The sequence below is a fragment of the Poecilia formosa genome, unplaced genomic scaffold, assembly GCF_000485575.1.
Source record: "Poecilia formosa unplaced genomic scaffold, Poecilia_formosa-5.1.2 Scaffold21, whole genome shotgun sequence".
NCBI classification, from domain to species: Eukaryota; Metazoa; Chordata; class Actinopteri; order Cyprinodontiformes; family Poeciliidae; genus Poecilia; species Poecilia formosa.
In genome coordinates, this window is record NW_006799960.1 from 1443981 (window position 1) to 1468274 (window position 24294).

At 42.6% G+C, this 24294-nt stretch overlaps 1 protein-coding gene across 1 annotated transcript in view; it reads right to left on the reverse strand.

The window, feature by feature from the left end:
- The window catches only part of sdc3 (syndecan 3), a 50055-nt gene that overhangs the window by 3345 nt on the left and 22416 nt on the right, over positions 1-24294 (reverse strand). Inside the window, exons 2-4 of the mRNA XM_007547617.2 lie at positions 11136-11229; positions 6037-6809; positions 3009-3183 (exon numbers count right to left, since the gene is read on the reverse strand). Of these exons, the coding sequence (XP_007547679.1) occupies positions 3009-3183; positions 6037-6809; positions 11136-11229 (1042 nt within the window). The remainder of the gene's footprint in view (positions 1-3008; positions 3184-6036; positions 6810-11135; positions 11230-24294) is intronic.

A 24294-nucleotide genomic window follows, 5' to 3' on the forward strand; every position in this document is an offset into this window, starting at 1 on the left:
AGAAACAGATCTGTAATTTCAGACTTGAAAGCTGCACCTACCAAGCCTACGCTGCTCTGACAGCACAGCAGATCTACCACAGCATCACAATCACCTTGCTGCTAAGTGGAAACTGATGAGCCTGGGTGTGCCAGCGGACACACTCCGCTGCAACAGCTCTGTGCCAAATTGCATCTCTGCAGAGCTGCAATGGGGCTGGTGTTAATTTCTCCACCTGTAGCTCCTCGCGCCACCAAGTCGTTACTGAGAGGAGCAACAAATGAGTTTCTGGTCGACAACAATCAGAAACTTCCTTGTTTGTTGATGATTTGAGTCGAGGCCAAAGCTGAAAATAATTTGCAATTTTGAAGGAAAATGAAAGAGAATCCAGCTGATGTCCAGTGACTCTTGCTGGTGTTAAGGTCTCTGTGAGACCTTGTAAAGTTTCAGAGTCTACATCTGCAATCGTTTATGTGGGTGGCTTTTTGCCCAGGGCGGCATGACTTGGTGGCCATCACAAGACAAAAAATATATATATATATGCAATTTTCAATTGCACCAAAACTTTATCGTCTACTTATGGTGTAACAAATGATTGTTGTGCACGATGGGTGGCTGATCAGGTTGGTATGTGATTAACAACTTATGATTCAGTTTTAGATCCAAGGTGTTTTTTTGTGTTTGTTGTTTTTTATAATCTTGACCACATTTGATCCTCTCTCAACCAGAAGCGTCAATCCTGGATTGAAGAGCCTCAATAATATTTGGATAAATGTCTCTTAGTCAGTTGGACATCAGCACGCTTCTCTTATAATCAGAAATATAGGGCTCGTGTAAACTGGTTGGTTTCCTGCCACAGATGCAGCTTTTAAGTGTAATTTTCAACAGGATTAAAGTCAGGGTAATTTTAGAAAAGTAATATTAGCCTACTTTATACATTTCAAAACCAGTTGTGATGTTTCTTTGGGATCATTGTCCCATTAAAACAACTGGCTGTGTCTAGGTTTCCACCATGTTCCTGCAGTTTCTAGATGCATCCCTCCTCCAAAACAACCGAGTCAATTGAATGAACACTGCAGTTGGAGAAGCGTCACATGGCTGTAGTGGTGAAAGACGCCGTTAGCATGATGCTACCAACATGTCTGACAGCTAGCACGGTGTTCTCAAAGCCTAATCTTGACATAATCCTCGTCTTTTGACGAAAACCCTCTGTGGTTCTTAAGACTCCTCTGACTTTGGGCCTCTCCTTTTGGGAAGCTAACACTCCGACTCTTGAGCTGGGGTTATGACGGGTTTGAGTGTTTGGTGGTTCTTGTGTTGTTGTCAAACATGCTAACCCATTTACCGTCAGACACTGACGAGAAAAACGCAAACACAGTCCCATGGGACAACAATCCCAAACGCATCAAAACTTGTTTATGAATTGCTGAAGCGGGCCGGCGTTACACTTCTGACCTACGCCACGCTGACAGTTTGTGGATCATGCGTCAAAGCATCGTCAGTGCCTGGAAACCAACCAGTTTAAATAAACTCTACCAGTGAGGAGAAGCGGTCAGCTACCAAAATTACACCGCGAGCTTCTTGGTAGCAACAGAAAGGTTGTGGTTAAAGTGGAGCTTGCTAAGGGTCAAGTATTAACGTGGGTGTATGTATACATCTGAACCCTGCTTAGATGGCCGAGCTCCTGTGCATTTGCTCTGCTGAAACTAACATCAACAGGTCAAAGGTCACTGCCTGTCCCACGCACTAGATATTCGACGTATGAGAATCGGTGCTCTCGGGCCTGAGGAACGAACATCCTGCGTCTGTTCGCCGCATAAACACTATTATTATCTTATTATGGAAAAAAAAACACCTGAAGGCCCTTTTATTAATAAAAACATTCCAATAGAGCTTCGCTATGATTGTTTTCCGTAGTTTCCTTGCCGTGTTTGTTTCTATCCGTCTCTTTTCAGTAATTTCATTCGTTTGTGTTAGTTGAATCATTTTGCCATGATGTTTTATTCCTTGAAGCACTTTGTGATTCTTATCTGTAAAAAGTGTTATATAAATTAACTTTTTATTTCATAGAAATCCTGACTTGTGCTCTGAGTTCTTTTTAAAAGCAGGAGTGCGAATGAGATGTTCTGACCAGATGGAGAATAATTCAACTCTAACTTTGCTGCTGATGTTAAAACAGAGGCCATTTAAATTAAATATTTATCCTACAAATATAGAGACATTTATCCATTTCTGGAGTGAAACATTTTGTGGTTTTTAATCCAAACTTTGGCTAAAGCTGAACATGAGACCACCGCAGCACTAATTTATCCACTGAGCTCCCAAGCTGTAATAGCTGCGCCTTATTTTAAACGGCAACGTGGAACCAGCCTGGATTTCATTAGTTGGAGCAATAAGTTTCAGCGGTGCCACCCAGACCGTCTCAGGAACAAGTCCCGACAAGATGGACGTGCCCAGATAAAGCAGCATCAATTTCTCTTTCGCTACAGAAAAGGCAGAAAACTAATCAGAAACACAGCTCTACGTCTAGCACACAGTCTAATCTAAAATCTGTTGCCTCCTGCTCTTTACCAACGACCAGGAAATCAGCAAAAACCACCGCCAGCAGTCCACCAATCAGAAGAGCTGAAGGAGAGACAGAGAGCCGGTCAGGTCAGGCAAGATGGCTGATCTCTCATTTTCTACAGCAGCTCTTTTGGGGTAAGAAGAAGTGAAAAAAGAAAAAAAGAAAAAGTGGGGACGCTTGGAAAGAAATTAGATTTGCCCAAAGGAAAAAGAAGGTGAGAAAAACAGTGGGGGCGGGGGGGATGAAAAGAGGTCGCCGAACCCAATGGGAGAATTTCTTGTTCTCAGTGGATCAAATAGGGTTAAGCAGCATGGTGATCAATCTGATCTATGTGAAAGTTACGGTAATGCTAGTTCATCTTAGCAGCCCCCCCCCCCGGAAAGAAGCAGAAAAAAAAGAATCCAGGAGGCAACGTGGGAATGTTTTCTGCTCTTCTAAAACAGGGGATTTATCTCTTACTCACCTATTAGGACCTCTTTCCTCTCCAAGATGTTCTTCTGTGGCAGCTGGGCAGCAGAGCTGCCACTGTCAACCGTGTTCCCGCTGAAGTCGGGCATTGAGTCGAGATTATTCCTGTCCTCCTTTCTGATCTCCGAGTCTCCGGTCGGGCCTGCGGCGCCCACCTCGTTGTTTCCCTCCTAAGTCGAAGACAGAGAAGGAAAACCTTAACAGGACATTTTGATTTTGATGCAATTAAATTCGTTCCGCAGAGTCGCTGCCCGGATAACCGATCCGCAGCGAGCCCAGAGAGAGTTTTTTCCATGACATACGCTGGCATTTGCAAACAAAGAGTCCCTGTGTGTCTCGAACAGGAGGAAAAGTGGCTCGTCGTCAAACAAATACACGCACACTTCATAGAACGTGGCAGCTTAATCGCGACGCGGAGAAGCCGTCAAGTACGAATGCGCGGTGCCGCTGGAAACGAACAGATTGAATCGGAGGAACGGCGGTGCTCTGCACGCAGGCAGAAGGTCAGATCTTTGCACGGCGTGAGCTACAGAAACGCAGATCAAAACCGCTTTGAATCCGTCGCTTGTTCTTAAACTTGATCTAATGATGTTCACTGGGAAATGGCTCAATAAGAGCCAGAGATAAGGGCTATTTGATCACTGTCAAAACCAATGAAGAGATCTCATTAACAGATATTGGCTGTTTACCCAAAGCCTGATCTGGATAAATTATCTTCTGACACTTATAAATGAGCCACATGTTCATCTATCACTACAACCATTAGCACTGCGGGGCTTTTTGTCAATCAAAAACTCACACACTCCTACTGCTGTGTGCATTCCTAGTGACTCTACATGGTTGCACACAGAGCCTCGCAAAAATATTGCTTTTTTTTTATTTACATTTTGCTATGTCATAGCCTACAAACTCCAGTGTATTATTTATTTTAGATGGTAGAGTAACACAGAGAAGCACATCATTTTGCAGTAGGAGGAGAAGTAAAAACACTGTCTTTTGCATGAACATGGAGACTCGATATTTTACCCATTTTTTTCTTGGTGAAACATTGGAGTCAGATTTGATATGGGGAGTCTGTGAGCATCTCTTTTCAAGTTCTGCCACAGTCTGGACTTTGACTAGGCAACAGGATTGGCCAGTGTACTTTGACTCTGATTTGCCAGTCAGAGTCACAGTACACAGTGTTTTCAGATGCATATTTTATTACAAAAGTTCAATTCCAATAAAAACTACGCGCTAATCTGTTGGCTAAACAAACGCATTTTCAGCGTACTTTTTGCTCCACTGCAGGCGAATCTTTGACGTCTCCAGCGACAGAATTAAGAAACTTGTTGTCAAAGATGGGCAAATGTGCCAGCAATTATTCTCTTCTCGGCTGAAAAAGTATCATTAGCCCATTTCTTTATAGCTACCTCACAAGTAGCTGAAAGAAAAAAACTTGATGTCACCAAGAAGAAGTTTTTACGATGTTCAAAAGTGCCATCACCATCTCCTCCAGGGGATTATACGACTGACAGAATGATGTCGCCACCAGTACAGAGCTTAGCCAACATTAGCATCAGGTGGGATGTGAGTGCATATAGGCACGGTGAGGCATATACAAAATGATATATTACACTACAAATCATACTTCAACTACAGAATCTGAAAAGAAATGCAAACATGTTGAGGCTGCAGCACGCAGTTAATGTAACTGTTGATCATGACTCAGCTTTGAGGTAATAAACAGCCAGAGGAACAGCTTGAGTTTAAGCAGGGATAAACTTGGCTTCATGGTTTGCTTAGATTTGGGAAACGGTTATTGTGGAGTAAGATTAACGGTGGAACAATTAATTGACGTACATCTTGAAACGGTCCGAAACGTCTGCGTTTCTATATGGATTTGACGGTTTTTCCCGCTTCATTTCCACGATCAGGTTTGCTCGTTAGTCGTTTCATTTGCCCTTTACTCGCTCCGCAAAGTTCAGCTGTTGGTTGTCAGATCTCTGCTCCGATCCTGCCATTGTCAGCTGACTTATTAAGTCACTTTAACCTTCTGCCGGCCGTTTGCAGAAATATCTGCGTTCGGCTTCTGTTTTTCTGCATTTTGAGACTTTTGCTGCCATTTATCAGTGATCAGAAATGTTCCTCCAGCGTGGCTCACTCCCAGGAGAGCGAAGAGAATGATAAGGGTTGGTAATCACTGAAACCAGCAGCCTGCACAGCCCCGACTGACACTTTGGTAATTTGAACGTCCTCAGACTGGAGTTGCGGTTGCATTTTCCGCCTTCGTAATCCTCCCACCCAGCTCATCAAGCCGCACCAATGCAACCACTGTTGAGCTCTCATTACATTAGAGGCACCGATTAACAGATCCAGAAGCTGTAAAGTGAACCCACAGCGGCCAGATGCACGAGCAGGAACGTGAAAAGCAGCATCATTTAGGGGAGAACGGATGTTTTACTGCATGCTTTAACTCTGCACCGTAAAAACTGAGTTTTGGAGCACATATTATACATATACATATCAAAAAACTAGCCAATAAAATGCAATGTCCAAATCCTACGAAAGTTTATTAGTTTCTAATTAGAACATTAAGTGATAGTTAAAGTCTAAGAATAAATATGTTTTCTGACAAGATTTTGATAAGAATATAACTGAAGGTGTTACATTGGGACCGTTACTCACCAGTAATAGCAGCCACACAATTATAGGTTATTAAATAACTACCACTTGTAGTTATTTAAGTAAAATAATTCTGAAAAATTACATTTTTCTCCTTCAAACTGGCAGTAATGTCTGTTGTTCAGTGTAAACTCTAGAGTCTATACTGAACTTAAAATATACATATTTATATTTGTAAAATATAAATCTGAACAGATGAGTCCTTTTCTTTACACATTTATGAACCACTTTATGTTGGAGGCAAAACAAAATATAAATGAAGCAAAAAATTAGTGGCTGTAATCTGACAAAACGGAAGAGTTGAACATTTTTTGGTAGCGCGACTGCAATCCAGATGATTAATCTGAACTTTTCCCCACCTGTGTGGTTGCGGGCGGCTGTGGGCGGGTCGTTCTCTCCGTCGGGACGCCCTGGGTGGTCCTCGACGCCGGGACCCGGGGCCTGAAGGGGACTCTGGTCTTGGCGGTGGTCGCAGCTGTGGTGGTGGGTGCGGCCGTGGTGGGCTCGGGCGTGGTCTCCGCCGTGGTGGGCGTGTCGTAATCGTAATCTGGGGTGGTTTCCGCGTCGGGGGAAAACGGGGTGGGCTCCGGCGACAGGTACACGTCCTCCTCGTCTTCGCCCGGGCCGAGCAGGTCGTCCGAGCCAGCAGAGGGCGCTGCGCTCTCCACGGCGCTGGTCGTCAGGCTGGTGGTGGACGCGGGGAAGACGGCGGGGGAGCGGGGGGCGGCGGTGGTCTGAGCCGCCCGGATTTGCTCCAGCTCCCTCTGCCTCTCCAGCTCCCGCTCTCTCTGCCTCTCCCTCTCTCTCTCCCGCTCCCTCTCCCTCTCCCGCTCTCTCTCCCTCTCTCTTTCCATCTCTCTGATTCGCTCTCTTTCTCTTTCCCTTTCCTGTCTCTCTCTCTCCTGCTCCCTCTCTTTTTCCCTCTCCTTCTCCATCTCCACGTAGATGCCGCTCTCGCCGTCGGCCTCGGTGGGGAACAAGGTGGAGATGACGTCCTCCGGGCTGGGGCTGGGCTCGGCCGCAGGTGAGGCTGAGGGGGCGGGGCTTGTCGCCTGGGTGGTGGAGAAGAGGATGGGCTCCTCCGTGGTGAAGGTCACGCCAGACGTCGTCGGCCTCACGCCGATGTCAGAGGCTAGACGAGGAGAAAAGAGGAAATAAGAGAATTAGTGACAGACATGCAAATGAAACCACTTCCTCTACTCAGGTTTATGGAGGGAAGCAGCTGGATGTAAATTTGAAATATAACCTCAGAAATCAAATATTCCTGTCATTTAAAGTTTAAAAAAACATTTTGCTTCTCTCGTACTTTACAGACACACATCTTTTATTCTCACTTCTTGTCTGAAACATAGTGACTTGGGAACTATGGATGTAAAAACTCAGAAAATGACACGGTGACACTGGTAAATGTCAAAATAAAAGCATCAATCCAAAAAATGTCAGGAAGTTTAGGGAGTTTTTTCTATTTTCTTTTAAAAAGAACAATTTTGTTGTACTTTGCTAACATTTCCAGACATAATATGATGATTTACAGAACATTTTCTCAAGATTATCCCATTTATTTGATGAGGGAGGAATGCGTTATGTAAGTAAATCAGTTTCTGGTAGCACATCACCAACGTCTTTGAGATAACACGGGAGTTTGGAGGATCTGTGCTTTGTTGTGTCTTGGCCAAGTCGAATGGCCAAGACGAGACACAACGTTCTGCTTCAATCAAAACAAAACCCGACAGAGATGGGGGAAAAACTCATCTCCATCGTCAGAGCTTCGTAGGAGAGAAGACCACTGCTGCTGACCAAACAAAAACACAAAGATTCACTTTTGCCAAAATACAACATCCTTGATTATCCCCGGGACTTTTAGAGAAATATTCAGTTGACTAAAGACAAAAAAAAGTGAAACTTTTAGGAAGGCGTGATTCCCGTTTCATCTGGTAAGGGACCCAGAAAGTCCAACTTTCAACAGCTCAAAATAAATAAAACAAATGGTTTCAAAGGCCAAAGTCCGCACAAAGATCATTTATACTTAAATGTCGTCCAAATGTGACTGAATAAATAACATTTTGCAAAACAGAGTGTGCTAAAATTGCTCCATGTGGATTGTAAAAGATGGATTACCTCAAAAGCTTGATGGAAGTTGTTGCATTTACTTCATTTATAAAAGGGTCAGATTAGTTTAGAGCATCTTTTTCTCTTAAAACAATCGTTTGGAAACTTTTTTGATTTCTCCATGCTGTATTTGTCAGGTATTATTTCAAAATCTGAAACAAGTGAGTGTGGCAGGAAAGGAAAAGCAACAAAAATCTGTAAGGGCGTAAATAGTTTTTCCAAACATTCCTAGGATAGATGTGTAAAGATCTAGAAAGTAAATTCATATTTTATTATTATTATTACGCCACTAAGTGAGACATTTAAGGCCATGCCTCACTTAGTAGTTTCCATAACAAGCATTTATTTTAAAGCTTTTTATTCAGTTTGCAAATAACTGTAAAGGCTGCTGTGTTTGCATCTCAAATTGAACACATTTTGGATAAAAATGAAAATGAAATTTGCCACAGGTTTCGAGTGCAAGCAAGCTTTAAAAAAAAAAATCGAATCAACAGCTGCGCCTAATACATCTCCGACATTGCATACGGTTTCAGTTCCCGAGTCACATCGCCTTCTCATAACCCCCACAAAATCTACATACGAGAGCACTTTTTTATTTTTTGAAAATAAAAAGCAACCAGAGGGGCAAAACATCCAAGAGGGGGGGTGGGATACTTTTCATAGGCACGTTTTTATCAACAGAAGTGCGTTTGCCTTTCTGCTTTCGGTTGTTTAAAGCGTCGCTGCACTTAATGGCGCGAGCACTACAGGGAGGTGTTTGTGTTGTCGAATCACTTAAGAGTAAAATGATGACTTTGACACAGCAATCACAGCCCCAGTGTCATTGTTTCCCCCACATTATTTAGCTGCCTGTCAGGAGCAGGTGAACGGAGTGCAAATTGGATCGACTACAGTAAGTTCAGCCGGGGTAGAAAAGCTGCAGAGAAATAGATTGAAATCTCCAAACTTTCTTTTTGTCGTCCTGATGAGTAACTAAAAAGGATGAGGTTTCGTTGCTGAAAACATTTGTTTTGGGTCAGCTGGTGCGGACGGAGAGCTCTAAAGAGAGTTACCGCGGCGTACGCCGCTTATATACATAAAGTGCATTTTCAGAAGGAGAGGAGATGAGCAGAGCTGTGGCTCATAATGCCATTACTCCGCCTTTCATTCGGTTATAGCAGTGAAGCTCCTTGGGTTGAAAGAGAAGCAAATTGAATTTGCAGACACAAAGACACGAAGGCTGTCAGAGGAGCTGCAGAGGATATCGGAAAACGGACTCCGACAATGCGTCTTATGTTTAATGTATCAGAAGCCACAAAATACCTCCACTGAAGCAGCAGAGGCAGACATTAAACGCGCTTCTGTCTGTTAAAAGCGAACCCTGTTCTTTGGAAAGGTTCAACTCTATATCACGGTTTTAGATAAAGCAATTTGCCGGGCTGCTGTTTCAACCGCGGGGGGTTGCCTCTGCCATTCTCCACTGCCCCGAATTGTAATTTATTTCACGCTCACCCGCCAGCGCAGTGCCTTAACTGAGGGCGGCCCTCAATGAGTCACGCTCGATACGAAGAAGAAGCTTCGAAAGCCAGATCAGAAAATCGGGCTGAGTTACACCGACGTGATTTACGTTAAGCAGGTAATTCCCCAAACACGCAGGGCTGGGGACGGCGCGCGCTGCCAGATAGTTGCGTGTGATTGTCTAATCTGTGTGGACTGTAATCTGATTAGAGCAAAGAAGATCTCTGGGAATCGACCCCGGGTCAGTGGTTGTTTGAGTTTTTTTGTTTTCCCACCTCCTGCATCCAACCCAGTTGATGAGACAAACATCCGTGAAAGAACTTCAAATTTTTTTCCACGTTAGGATCAAAAGCAGGACCACGTTTCGTCGGGAAGGGTGCGGTGCATTTGTATTCAGCCCCCCTGAGTCGATATCTTGTAGAAGCAGCTTGTGCTGTAGCTACAACTGCAGGTCCTTCGGGGTATGTCTCACCCAGCTTTGCACATCTAAAGACTGTCATTTCTCTCTATTCTTCTTTTCAAAACAGGTCAAACTCAATCTGACTAGAAGGAGAACGTCTGGCTAGCCGAAGAGTCTGTGAATGAGTTTTGATTTTTATTATAACTCTGCAGGTTTAGTGTTTTTGTCTTGCTGGGATGTGAACCTCTGACCCAATCTGAAGTCTTTTGTAGCCTTTAACAGATTTTCTTAAGAAAAGCATCCTCGACACATGATGCCGCTACCATTGTGGGATGATTGGGATTGTTAGGTTTAGTTTGCCAAATTCAGTTTTTTTCTAATCTGGCCAAAACATTATTCCATCTTTCTTACATCAACAGTCGCCAATTATCGATTCAAAAAACACTATTGGTCCGTCAGTCTTTTACTTCCAGGCTGCAGAGGAAGAGTAAATGATCTCTCCACTCCATTTTGGACTGACAGACACCCTTTTTGAAAATCCTCTAAATGACATCTGCGTTTGCATCTTTGCAAAAGCCCAGAAACTATTCATATTTCTAGCAGATTTGGGTTTTTAAGGTTCTTTTAATTTGACCAACATGGTTCGTTGCACTATGTTGGAGTGACCCAGCGAGAGTCCTGTCTTAAAACTGACATGTAATCTGAGGAGAGAGCCAAAGATTAGGGTGATGGCAAGGAGGCTTTCCAATCTCAAAAGAGTTTCAGTTTACCAGTGGGAACGTGGAAACAAAACTGCTCAGCTCCTATAAGACGGGTCTGAGTTTTACGTTTGTTGTTTTCTAACTTAACTTTTCAATAAAAATCTTAGGAACAGCCATTTTTCTTTTAAATCAACACTTCTTTTGTGTAGTTTTATGATCTTTTGAGAGCTGCCTTTCTTATTTAGGATCAGAAACAAATATTCGCAAATATTTGCAGCTGGTTGCACAGAACTGAAGCAGAACAATCCTGGGCAGCGTTTATTATCCTCATTAACAGGTACCCAAACACCCCGACCCCTCCGCTGGTCTGTGAAGTTTTTTTTTTTCTCTCTCTCTACGTAAAGCATGACTGGACATTACTTACTAATTAGGTGACTTCTAAAGCCAATCGAGTTGATCAAAAGCAGAATTCCCTTTAATCTTCACAATTATGCGCTGCTTTGTGTTGCTTTTATCACATAAAATCTCCATAAATACACAGCATTTGAATGTGAAACAGTTCAAGAGGAATGAATGCATGTTCATGAGGAGGCCTGTCTGTGTGGACCAGTTTGGTTTGGGGGCAGAGGGTGGGCTGGAGGCTTCGGGGGTCAGCAGATTGAAACGAGGCAGCTGTCGGGGTTTGAAAGAGCCAGGGCGCGAGTGCGTAACCCGTCACTCGCAACAACAACACCAACACAGACACACTTACAGCCGGAGCCGGAGCCCGAGTAGAGGTCCTCGTCATCGTAAAAGTCATCTCTCGTCGAGCCTTCGTCATCGGCGGGTTGAGACCACTTCTGCGCCTGTCGGAGGGACAGAGAGAGAGAGAGAGAGAGAGAGGTGCAAATGGCAAAGATTAGAGCTGTTCGTCACGGAGGGCCAAGCCGCTCGTCGGTTCACTCGAAAGAGGAACCACTCTGGCAGATTGCGTCCACACACACACACACACACACACACACACACACAGACGTGTGCAGCTGTCTGAGAGGAGGTGCGGGCTGCATTATGCTGGACGGGGCAACATCTGTCAGTCTGTGGCTCTCTGGAGGAGCATAGTTAATGAGTTGATCTAAAGCTGGGATTCTGGCAGGGAAACATCAAAGCTTTTTCTGGGGGGGGGGGGAAGGGAAGGGAAGGAGGGCAGTGGGGGGTTTAGTTAGTCTCTGCTTGTAAGTGATGCTCAGACTGCAAAGCACCAAAGGATAGGACTGCAATTAACTTCTGAGGTTGGCAATTTTTCAATATACATTAATGGGGTGTGGGGGGGGATGTTTTGAATTAATTTCTTTTAGAGGGTAAAATGTTAGAGAATGCAGGATTTGTTTTCTGTCAAATTGCAACATTGAACATTTCTGAACTGTGCATTATCAGAATCCACACAAAGTCGCCAGAGAAATCTGGCTCGAAGCTACTGGTACTTTTAGCATAATGTTCAAATTCATTTAAAAATTTGTTTACAGAAAGAATATTTTCTGGGAATAATTCTGTATTTTAGTCTGGAAATGCATTGATCAATTTGCCCCTTTTTTATTTTAAACTCCTTTTCATACCAACATAACACCGTTTTGTTCAAATCTAAGCTTATTTCACTCAAACTTTTCTATTCTCATTTACCAAATAACTGCATATATGTTTGTTACAGGTCATTATTTCCAGATTTGTAGTCATAAAATTGCTTAAATCTCACACATACAATTTAATTGATTTTAAATTTTATCGACTTGGTCAAGATGAGAGATTATGACACCTAATTAAAGTAAAAATAAAAAAAAACTCTAAGTGATCTCCTGCTGGTAGTTATTGCAAATTTTCTAACAGGAACCTTTGGGTAGAATATTGAAAATTAATCCTAATCCTACATTTTTTGAGCAGGTATGAAAAGGTCCCTACAAGCAAAACATTAAAAAAATAAAATAAAAATTGTCTATTTTGGGCATGCCGAGATGAAATAATGGTGTCTGAATGCGGCTTATAGTTTGTTGGGGCTGATCTAATGGGGCTAATTTCCAATGGGATAAAAAAGGTCAGTGTTCAACATATTTTCTGGGCTAAATAAAAAAAAAGGACTGGCTGACCTGAAATATGCATAAAAAAGATTTGCGAGGGTGTTTGGAGGGGAAAATGGCCGTGCTTGCAGTAATTTCCCTTAAAATGGGGAACAGCAGCAACAAGACCAACGTATGAGACATATTTTCTTGCTACACAGATAATCAATAAGTTAATCAACCAACTAATTGAGCAAGATGAGAGTCTTTAGCTCCTTCACAGTAGATACAAAAACAGGGACTGTTCAGCACTAAAAGTGTCCAACACGAGGGTGTCTAATGTAATGATAAAAGATTATTTATTGCTAAAATAACTGGATTATTTTTAGCAACAAAATTTAAAGGCAATCTGTCAAAAGAAAAATGTACAATTTCATATCAATTTATCAAGCCGGCAAACTAAAAACCAACAGATGTTTTTACTTCATAAGCTGGAAAACATGACATATTCTTTGCTTTGTCGATGGTAGAAAAAAAAAAAACCTGCTGTACATTGGAGATTACATTCAGTCCGAATCATTTCACCGAATCCCCTGCACCTCCTGCCCCTCTCCACCTTAATCCAGGTTTGTTTGTCGGGAGCCGATGGGGGCGAAGCTGGAGCCCTGCCGGGGGTCATTCAGGGGGTAATCGAGGATCGCTCAGATAGCCGGATCTCTAAAGCGAACGACCTCGTATTTCCAAACACTGCGAGGTCGATCCCCTCCTCCCTCCATCCTCATTCATCTCCCTCTCTTTCTCATGACCTTAATCCCAGATCCCTGCGATATTTAACACACCCTTCAGCGCTCAGAGGCTTTTCTCATCACAGCGGGTCAACTGATACGGCCGCCGCAATGCGTGCACTTTGTCACAATACGCGCCGCGGTGCAAAGAGAAACCTCGTTTGACAGGAAAACGTAGCGGTCCCCGTCGAGACGGCATTATCGCGGTTGTTTTTGGCGTCGAAAAGATCGTCATTAGCAGATTCGTATCGTTATGCAGGGAGGCGTTTGCTGTCAAATCGCTCTGAACTGCAGCTTTCGAGCACTTGAACTCTGCCGAAGCACCTCCTCGCTTCTGTTATACCCAAAAGCTTTAAAAAACACACAAAAAAAAACAAATTTTCTATACATTTTTCTTCGAACACGGAAAACAGTGCAATTATAATTACAAAAGAGTTAAACTCATGCATCTTCTTATTTATTATCCCCGTGAACGTGTTCTTGTAGTGCTGAGTTTGCAGAGAGGAGCTTTATGGAAATGAGGATTGTCCCGGCTTTCAAACTTTCCGAATCAAAACTTTTAAATTAACTTTGAACAAGGAAAACGCCTGTGTTTTTCATCCGTACTGTAAAGGTTGGTAGATTAACTGTGAATGTGTTTTATTTTCTACCTCAAATGTTTTCAGAATAATGTCAGGGTGCTAACTTTCTCATGGAAGACAAACACTGTGAGCAAAGTCTGCAATCTGCAGCACAAAGGAAAAAGAAAGTACACCCTTTCTGCCGCTTCCCTCGGATTCTAGCCAGATGCTGGTAATGAAACGAAACTGATCATCAGAAAGTGTGAGCGCCTCTTTAGACGCAGGAGTGCGTTTCATCTGAAGAAGAAACAATGTCCTTTAGCAGGCAAATCCGAAACAAACTGTGGAGCACAACGCCGGAGAGGCCATGATGTAGTCTGGCTAGCCCAGATTTACAGCAGAGTGTCTGGAGAGCAGACCTGACAACAAGCAAAAATAATCTTTTCTGCAAAACCGAATGAATCGGAACAAAGCTGCAGTCTGCATTCAAAGTGGTGTTGCAGATAAAAATCCTACAGAAAACAACTACTTCAAGCTATTTCTGCTAAAGGTGCTTTTTTTTCTACAAGCTGTTGAATTATAGGGTACACTTACTGTAGTTACTCCCAAATTTTAAAACCTCTTGGACTTCAGGTTAGGTTTTGAACGCTTATAAGGACTTTCAGATATAGCCAACGTGTAAAACTGGAAACAAGTTGCAACTTATCAAAGTCCTTTAAATAAAGAGGAAATCTAATGGTTACCAGATAATGGCTCCAACAGCACTTTAAGTACTTCATGTTATTTTATCGCAAAGCGTTAAAACACACCCCGACCTCGTTCACCATTTTAATTCATGATCAAACTTCATCTTTAGTCAGTAAAAGATACATACAGTCAGGGTTTCCCCCAGTGTTTTATAAGCCTGGCGGGCCACCAGGCTTTACTTGTGGCCCCTCCAGGCTAGGCACTGCTTATTTACTTAAGTTTTTTTTTTTTTAATGCTTGCATTTTTTAAGACTTTATTGTTGGTATTCAGGTGTTGATCTTCCAATCTTTCAGGAGGACATAATTATCACGTGATATTTTCAAATTTCCTGTCAACTTTGAACATTTTTTAACTGAAAAACCAAGACTGGCCTCTGGATGAATGACCGCCCTCGTGCCCAACCACCAGGCTTGGCAAGTTTTCATGGGGGAAACCTTGTACAGTCCAAATGTATTTTGAAACTTGATTTAATCAGCTTTTTGATCAGCTCAATAGTGGTCCAAACAGTCCATCAGAGGACTTTCATTTCTGTCATTTGTGCATCAATTTAAATGCACAAATGATCGCATTTTGGCTCCTAAACAAAAAAAAAGAAAATAATGTACTTTAAGCTCCTAAATTGTAATCCACAAAACAATGTGTTACATCAAAAAAAAAAAAAGAAAAAAAAGCCATGCCCATTTTACATAAGAAGTCCGTGGTTAGAAAAGAGCTATTCTGTTTGAAGAATGCAGCTGAACAAGCGATCAGCCTCACCACCGTTTTTCTTTCATCTTTGAATGCATTATCCTCAGCTTGCCTCCAAATCTTGGCTGATTCACACTTTGAACACAGGAGGAACTGTGCTGGCAGTGGGAAGTTCTGCGTTGCGGTCGCGCTGACGTCCGTTCCTCGCTTGTTCTTTGGTCTCCGTGTGCTCCGAAATCAAATGAAGTGACTGTAATGAATTCCCAAAATGTCCGGCAGGAAACCACGAGCTGTGTGACATGGTGCAGAAGCGGGACTTAACGTGGCATTGTGTGAAATTTTGGTGTGAAATGTGCTGTTGAATTAGATAAGACAGATGAAGGAAAGTCTTATGAATTTTTTTTTTACAAATCTGAAAACTGTGAGTCCATGTGAGTTGATTCCCTCCAGATTCTCCTTTTTCTGTACTTACAGCTTCACATGAATATGTTCAGTTTTACATTAGAGCTGCATAATATATGGAGTGTAACACAGAATAAGACATGACGAGTATGATCACTTTTGTTTCCTGCTACTGCAATCTGGAAACGCTCATCCCAGATCTATCTCAGTAAACATTAAGTGGTACATTGCTCCAGAACTGAAAAAGACAAATCTGAAGTCTCAGTTTTTGCTGCAGGTATTGAGAAAAAAAAGGGGGGAAAAAAGCCTATAAATCTGACCATAGCAAACTTATCTCCTCAGCAATCTTAAGCCCATCCTGAGGCCCCACAGAGCTGTTTTCTCCAGCCTGTGTGATACTAATTGTACCAATACACACACACACACACGCACGCACGCACGCACGCACGCACAAGCTCCTCCCCGGCTCCAGACACAGGAAACTCGATGCCCTTAAAAGCCAATAAAAGCATAATGGAATCTGGAAACCCGAGCATCTCAGTCCATCACATCGCAGCGTGAGGTAAAGATGAGACGCTATATGTACCTCATGAAAATGAAATTGACTTGGAGTTGTTTGGCGCGCGGACAGAGCATGAAGGCTGAGAGTGAGTTTGCGTGTGTGTGTGTGTGTGTGTTTGTGTGTGGCGGTCCGCTGACGTCAGATCCTGAAAAAGTGCAGAAAAACGGTGAAAAGACGTCTCGGTGCGAGCGAGCACGGCGCGGGACAGTGTGCGCTCGCGCGTGAGCGCCGTATTCCAAGGTTTTACAATGAAGACCGTTGCTATGGGCAACCTTTGCCTTTCACAGAAATTCCCCATCTTCCCGTGAGAAGCTAGCAGACGCACACAAGCGGAGCAGCAGACACTCTCTCTCACACATATATAGGAGTATTAACCACACAAGAAAAAAGGTGTTATGCAACATCAAATAAACAACCTAAAAAGAAAAATAACACCATAGCTTCGCTTCCGGGTCCCCCACCCCCTCACTTTCTGCCCGTTCCTGCCCCCCAGGCCTCCTTTCGCCTTCTCCTTGGATCCGCAGACTCCGTGCCAGCGTATCTCTGTCCTCGCCCCGTTTTCCTTTCATCTTAAACTCCGTTTCTTATCTCAAGGGTAGCCCACTAAATTCAGCGTGACTCCAAATAAAAAAAAACAAACAAAAAAAACAAAACACGCGCACGGTTAAATAAACACACCCCGCCCACAAAGCGGCTCCGCAGCTCAACCCTGGGGGCCCCATTTAATGCTCAGGTCCCCTCTAGGACCGACTGCAGCTATAGCTAGAGTTTGCTGCGTCTATGTTTATCTCAACAGTTAATAGTAAATTATAATCACAGTCTGTGCATGGACATGTTTAATTTATGCGTCAGTATGTGTGAACTCATGGCATGGTGGGCAGGGGTGCGTCACTGTATGTAATTACAGTGTGTGTGTGTGTGTGTGCGTGTGTGAGTGTCTGCATGGGAGTAATCACAGGTTTTGCTCGTCATATATTTACAATCAGATGTGAAATTCAGGGGCTCCAGCTCAGCATTCCCCCCGGCCCCCCTCTTCCTAGGCCTGCAGAGGCTGCCACATTCAGCCTGGGCCCTCAAAGCTAACTAACCGCAACAAGACTCGACGAGCTCCTTATAACCCAGGGCCAAAATCATCCCAACGTTGCCCTCGATTTTCCCTCTGCTGCTGCTGCGTTTTCTTCCCCACTGGTTATAAAAGGAGACTGTAAGATGACAACCGTATTCAGATGGATTTGGGGGAGTGGATGGATGCAATCCCGCTTTTTTTTTGGCGTCGTTTGAGGCAGCGCCACTGTAAGGCGTGCGGTGCCAGCTGGAGTCGGTTTTAAAACAATCTGGGGATCTTGGAATTTCTAATTATGTTTAGATTTTTTCCGTGAAGAGAGAAGCTGTCTGGTCGGGGCTCTTTTTGCTCATCTTGTGGCAGTGAGGTGATCATCTTGTGATTCTGTTGAGGTGTTGCGAAAGCTCGTTTTTCCTTTCTTCAGTTCGTCCAAATTGTTGACTCTGATTTCTCTAATCTTCCTCTTGACAACGGTTAAGGTCAGCACCATTTCCTGGCCTGTCAAGAACAATGATAGACATTAAAGCAGACACTTTTGGAAGACTGTCCCAAGTGGAAAATGCAGGAAGAATCTCCATAAAGCTCGTCCTGAATGTCCAGACAACTCATTGTTCTGACTTTGACTTGAATGAACCAACAACAATGGACGACATGACTCACTAAATCATCACAGGCTGCGGAAACTTTACGCTAGGCCTCAAAACAATGAGCAACAGCCCAGCTGTACCGTCGACTAGGTAGCATCTGGTTCGTACTTGCCGTCTGTTGTTCAGGCCAGCTGTAAACGTCCCATTCATGCAGAGTGAACGGTGCTGAGCCAAACAGAGCAACAAGGCGGAATCCTTGCACGGTTTAATAAACACACAGAGGGGAGATTTATTGGAGAACATTACTTGCGCTTCTAAAAATACATAAAAGTAACACATGCAACATCAACCTGTGTTGTTAGAGTCGCGTATCAGTAATGCATGTCCGCTAGAGATTCTTCTTCTGATGCCGAGTGTTAAAGCCGATTTCAGCTGCAGCAACGTCCACAGTTTAAAACAGCAACTGCTGTGGATGAAATGGACCTAAAGTACGTCGGTCACAATGAGCAATAGATCAATTGATCGTATGGTAAACTGAAACGAGCGCAACGTTTTCCATTGGCATGCTTGTTTGTGTAGTTTGTTTAATCTCTAAACAGATGGTTCCCATTATTTTTTATTGAAAAGTCAGCATTTTGTCAAATGCTGCAAACATTTGACTCAATAGAAAGTTTTTTGTTATCTTTTTTTACAAAGTCATATGTTGCAGTTTTGGCTGTTTTTCTTGACTGAGCCTATTGATTAATATGTTTTGAAAGGTGACTTCATAATACGTTTTATTTCTTTTTCGCTTTGTTTTTTTGGTTTATTTATTTTGAATATTTAAAATATCTTTCCAGTTTCAGTTTTACACATTCTCTGGAAATGAAAGCTTATTGAACTTTGAGAGGATCTATTTGCTTCATCACTTCAAGGCTGTGGTTATTCCGGTTGCTTCTAATCCATTTTTTTAAACCACACTTTTTCCTTCCATCTAAATTCATTTAATATGGATTGGATATGGCACTCTATAAAACAGACAGCTTCTTCAGCAATGACTTTATGGCTTTTCAGTCTCATGATTTTGTCGACCATGACGTTTCATTTAATCGTTTTTTTTTTTTTTTTTTTTTGCTTATGAATCAAGTTTACAATCAAATAATTTTTATGTTTATAGCTTACAGCTTATGAAAGTCAAAACTAACCACAATATTTCAAATGCATCACATTTAAAAAGTGAAGAGAGTTTCACTTTTTAGATAAAATTTCTGACCTTAATTCACTTTTTTTGATTTTTCTAATTTGAGACGCTCCTGTTTGTCCTCCAGAGGAACGTTGCAACATTTGCAGTGACTCGGCTGGAAACGTGATCTGAAGCTGACATCAGGCACTTCACTGCAAAATTGATCAGACAGATAGTGTTTGTCAGCTTGTTTTACAGCTGCAGAGGCTGGACTACATACCTGGGCTGACATTTTCACACATTATTATTATTCACAGGGCCCAATCTGTTCCACAACTAAAGAATCAAAGGAGGGGGAAAATAGAGACACACAGAGAGAGAGAGAGAGAGAGAGAGAGAGAGAGAGAGATCAAGGTGTGTTTTGTCTGTGGAAAACAATAAGGGTGTCTGTGCCGCACAACTATTTCTGTGATATCAGGAAGTGAGATAAGAATAGGCGGCAGAGCTACAGTATTTATGTGCATTCAGAGACGCACAAGCACTGAAATCCTTGTGCTGGTAAAGGAGCAGCTGGCAGATCAGCATGACCCAAAAATGATTTCTTTGCTTTGTATTTCTGCTCGGTCTGCCTAACTTCGGCTCAGATCTCCAGGCTGCAGCCGCTCAGAAAGGTAGCTTCAGCGCGATCGACTTCAAACGCAAACCTCCGTAACCCGAGAGGCTGTATTGTAATCTTACAAAAAAAAAAAAAAAAAAAAACGCAGGCGATTCTTCTCCTTCATTGGAGAAATAATCACCAAATGTGGTTTTTAATATGCGAGATTGCACCGGAATGAGTTTTCCTGACTGCCACGGCACGTTTGAGCTTTCAAGCTGTGAAGAATAATTTAAACACTCCCTCTCCTCTCCGCCACCATCTGTGACTCCTCTATCTATCCCTCTATTTACTGCAGCCACAGCAGTAAAAGGAAACAAGCGAGACAAAGACAGTGAAAGACACCGAGGTCACGTCCATTCATCACCCCCCACTCCCTCCCCTACAGAAAACAGACAAATATCAGTCTGGACCAGACATGGGCCAGGATGAGATTCTCACGGTGCAATAAGTGAGAAACATTAACCCAGTTTCACTGTATTTGCACAAAAGTTTTTTGTTTGTTTTTTCTAAAACGTTGTGGACGTGCTCCATATTTGGTTTGCGCCTTCTTTCAGGCAGCTGACTGGCAGAGTGCAGCAATAAGTGCGAGGTGGGGCTATTAGGACTCTGTCACTTTTCCTCACTTTCTCAGTAATAAAATCTTTAACCATAATAATAATGTGATTTAAGGTCCAAAACTTGACCTGGTTGGTCTGAATTAATCTGTTTTTAAAGAAATTTGGGCTCAACTTTGTTTCTACAAGCTAATGTTGTGACAATTCAACCGTTTCTGTTCGGTTTATGAGCCTGCACCACGAGGCGAGGCAGAAAAAATAAAATCCCGAAGATTATTATAACCCAAGATTCCACGAATCCATCATTTACAGCTTCAGGCACCGATATTAAATATCAGTCATCACCCACTCTAGACCCTTTCCTCAGATTTACTGCAAAGTTTTTCATCCTAGTTGATTTGTAGAAAAACATGCGCTTGCATTGAAGCTACTGGGATGAAATGTTTCCCCCCCCCCAATCAAAGCCCATCTATATTTATATTTGTACTGAATATACTTGTATATTCAGTACAAATATAAATGTCTAATGTGTCACTACTGCAGGTGGCCCCCACCAGGCGCTCGTGTTGACTGTGCCGCTTCTTGTGCGTTCTTGACTTGTGTGGCATAAAGGCTTAGATTTGCAAAGTGGACTAACAGGAGGCACAAGTTTGCGAGCGAGTCTGTTTCTAAAATAAATAACTGCAGAAGCAAAGAGGCTCCCAGATGGCGCAGAAGTCACAAAGAATGGTTTTATCGCAACAGTTTAAAAACCGAGACGTTAAATTGTTGCATCAAATGAAAGCAAAAGTTGCAGATTTCCTTTCCGAGAGCTGATGCGCATCGGCCAGCAGGAGAAACAAAAGTCACAATGTGATATAATGAATATATATGTTTATTTCACTGCCAGGAGATTTATGGAGCCCAAAGCATGTAGATTTATTTCTCCAAGTTGAATTTATGAGAACCATTTAGCACCGGACCCTCCGATTCAGATTTGGCTTCACACTGGTCAACATCAGTGTCTGAAATATGATTTAAAATCCCCATCAAGACAAACTTTGTGAACAGGTAAAGAGTTAAGCCAGGTCCAAATTAAACCCTATTCATTAAAGATAGGAAGCCATTTCTGATCATTTATGTGTAAAAGTAAGCGTATAAATACAATTTAGTGCATCTTAATCTATTTTTTCCGACCAACCAAGGCCAAGAAAACTTGATTCGAATTTGTTTCGTTTCTTGTAAAGATAAAAACTATGCAGCATTTCAGAAGAAGAAGAAGAAAAAAAAAGAAAACTTCATAAAATTCTAATTAAAATTTAATGTTCATATTTACAGAAGGTGGAATCACGAGACCTTTTGGCTTTTGTGCGTAATCAAATATGCTGATGACTCAGCTTTATTACTACAAGATCCCCCAAATTCCCTTCCCATTCAGCCACTTTCTCCCAGCTAATATTTCCCAGTATGTGTGTAAAAATTAATAATTTACGTCCGCCTATTGAGAGTCTGTGTCGAGCTTGTTCAGGTCGTCTCTAGAGCCTCCTGTGCGCAGAGCCGATCCGTATTACCGCTGCAATAAAAGTATTCTGCGTCCTTGCGAACGTCCTGTCTGAAGGCCGGCGCTGAATGTCAAACTTTTTCCACAGGCGCAGCTGACAGATCTGCTTAAAACAATAATCATCATGCGGCTGGGCGTTTAGAAAAGAGAAGCGCATAAAGAGGGGGGTAAAATGATGCTTGCGGGGGCATATTTCGAGCATCCCAGCAGCTTAATTCGCCGTAGGAGGAGAGAACAGGCTCCGTAAAGCAGCTGCTGATTCACAGCCGTCTCTGTGGCTGCTCCTCTCCAGAGCGGTCTGAGCCACGCTGATAAGAGACACGGAGTTTGCCCATCTCTTTACCTGGAAACGCTTGAACTCTTTGGCACAAGCTCCTCCGCAGCCACTCGAACGCTTACAGGAAGCCATGCAGCCTATTTACTGTTTGTCTCGCTCCACACCCATCTTTTCTTTCCAGAGTGGATCCCTGACCCTGTCAGCAACGACCTCTAATCTCCCTCCATCTCCTCGGTTGTTTTTTTTTCCTGCTTCGCGTCTCTCTCCAACCAGCTGGGCAGGCGGCCAAGCTGGGCGCTAACACGGTACAGTAGGACAAGATGCGAGGGAGATATAGAGGCCGGGCGGCGTGTTTATGTGGGGGGGAAGGTTACCAGGTGATGGCCTGGTTAAGACACCTGCCACCTTGAGCAGAGATTAGCACAGAAAACCTCTGCACAGTCATGCTGCTCGCGTTTTCTGGCACCGCACAGCACATACGCACAGGTGGATGGATGTGCAGGATCCATCCCGTGACGATGACGTCAGCATTAAAACGGCAAACACCTGCGCACCCACAACCACAAGGATCAAACGGATCACGTCTCCGTCTTTGATAGTGGTTTATGACATGATTTATCATCAGTTGGTTGTTTGTGAATGATATTCATCCATTATTTCTGTGTTCCTAAGAGTTGGAAGAAAGAAAAAAATGTGATTATAGGTTAGTTGTGAGGATTATTGTGCTTCCAAGGGGCTCGACTTTCTCATAATCTTTTAATGGGCAGATGGCACGACAACGCAACCCAAGTTCAAAGAGAAATTTTGAAAGGCCTTCAAAAAGAGAAACATCGATTGAGAAAAATCAGGATCCCGGAAAGCAAATTAAGAAAGCAGAAGCAACTGTGAAATAAAGGTCTTTTTAGAGCCTCATCTACAATTAAAATATTTAAAAACTCTAGAGCTGACGAACAAGGGCGACTGAGGACTGAGATTTATCTTATCACGCAAACATTTAAAAGGTTGGTAATGTAGACGAACTGAATTTTGTTGAGTTTTTTAATAAAGTTCTGACTTGCCGATGTAGATTTCTTTTCAAAGCACAAAAACAAACTAGCATTTAAAATATTTTTGCAGGTCATTGCCAATTTTTACTCATGGCAGATGTGACAGCATTCTGTTTGAAAGAGAGAAGCCATTGTAAAACATCTTTACAAGTATTTTAAAACTAAGGTATTAGAGACTTAATTTTAAGCTGCCCTAAGCATCTTGTATTAATCAGTAGTGTTAGCATGATTAGCTTCAATAAAACAGCATTCATTATGTATTCCCTTAATTTGTTCAACTCTCAAAAATATTTACTTTTACTAATCAAGGATATTTCATCACAGATAAAGGTTGACTTTGTTGCATTTCATCCAGCCTTCCTGTTATCTGCTGGAAGCCTTACTCTCCCTGAATGAAGCTCAGACACGTGCCAATTTGTTGCAGAAAATAAAGTTTTCTTTTAAATAAAACTTCTCACATCTCTCTACATCACATGTAACCAGATAACATCGAGTCCTGTTTCTGTAGCAAGAACTTCCACACTGAAGGTTGTTGTTGTTGATGCAACTTGGAAGGTCGGAAGGATGTTCTGTGGGTTCACAAATTGAATTTTTCTGCTCATGTCAGGCTACGTTGTCCAGTCAAATCCTGAGATGTCTCCATGGCTTTTAAAGGGTTTGATTTCCAAGAATGATTTAGTGGCACATTTCAAAGCCAAGAAATGTCAGCAAAGTAAAGAAAAAAATGAAATGCATCTTAAAAAAAAAAAAAAAAAAAGCTGTAAATATGCTTTAGCGGTATTAGGGTGTGAAAAAGAAATCCCATATTTGTTCTCCACAGATTTCCGTCTCCGGGAATAAACTGAGCAAAGCGGTTTCAGACTTAAAAAGAAGCGACTTTATATCGAGAGACGCTTCGCGTTATTAGCAGCAGCAGGGGGGGGTCGAGGGAAGTCATTCCTCCTCAATTCCCACTGAGTTATTTTATACTCGTTAGTGATTTTAAAGATGAGATGCCTTGGGTTCAATCAGCTTACATGAGTGACTCTTTAAAATAAATTCGAAGCCATTAACCTTGTTTTTTTTTTGTTGTCGTTTAATTTTTTTTTTTTTTTTAAATAACGTGACTTGCAACTCGACTCTAGACGGATCCTCGTAACCGATTTGCCGCACGCTTGCGTGGGAAGCGGGGGGAAACGTCTGCCAAACATATCTTTGACCTTCTCCTACATGTTTGTCTAACTTTTTCACACATGAGTGCACGCTGTGAACC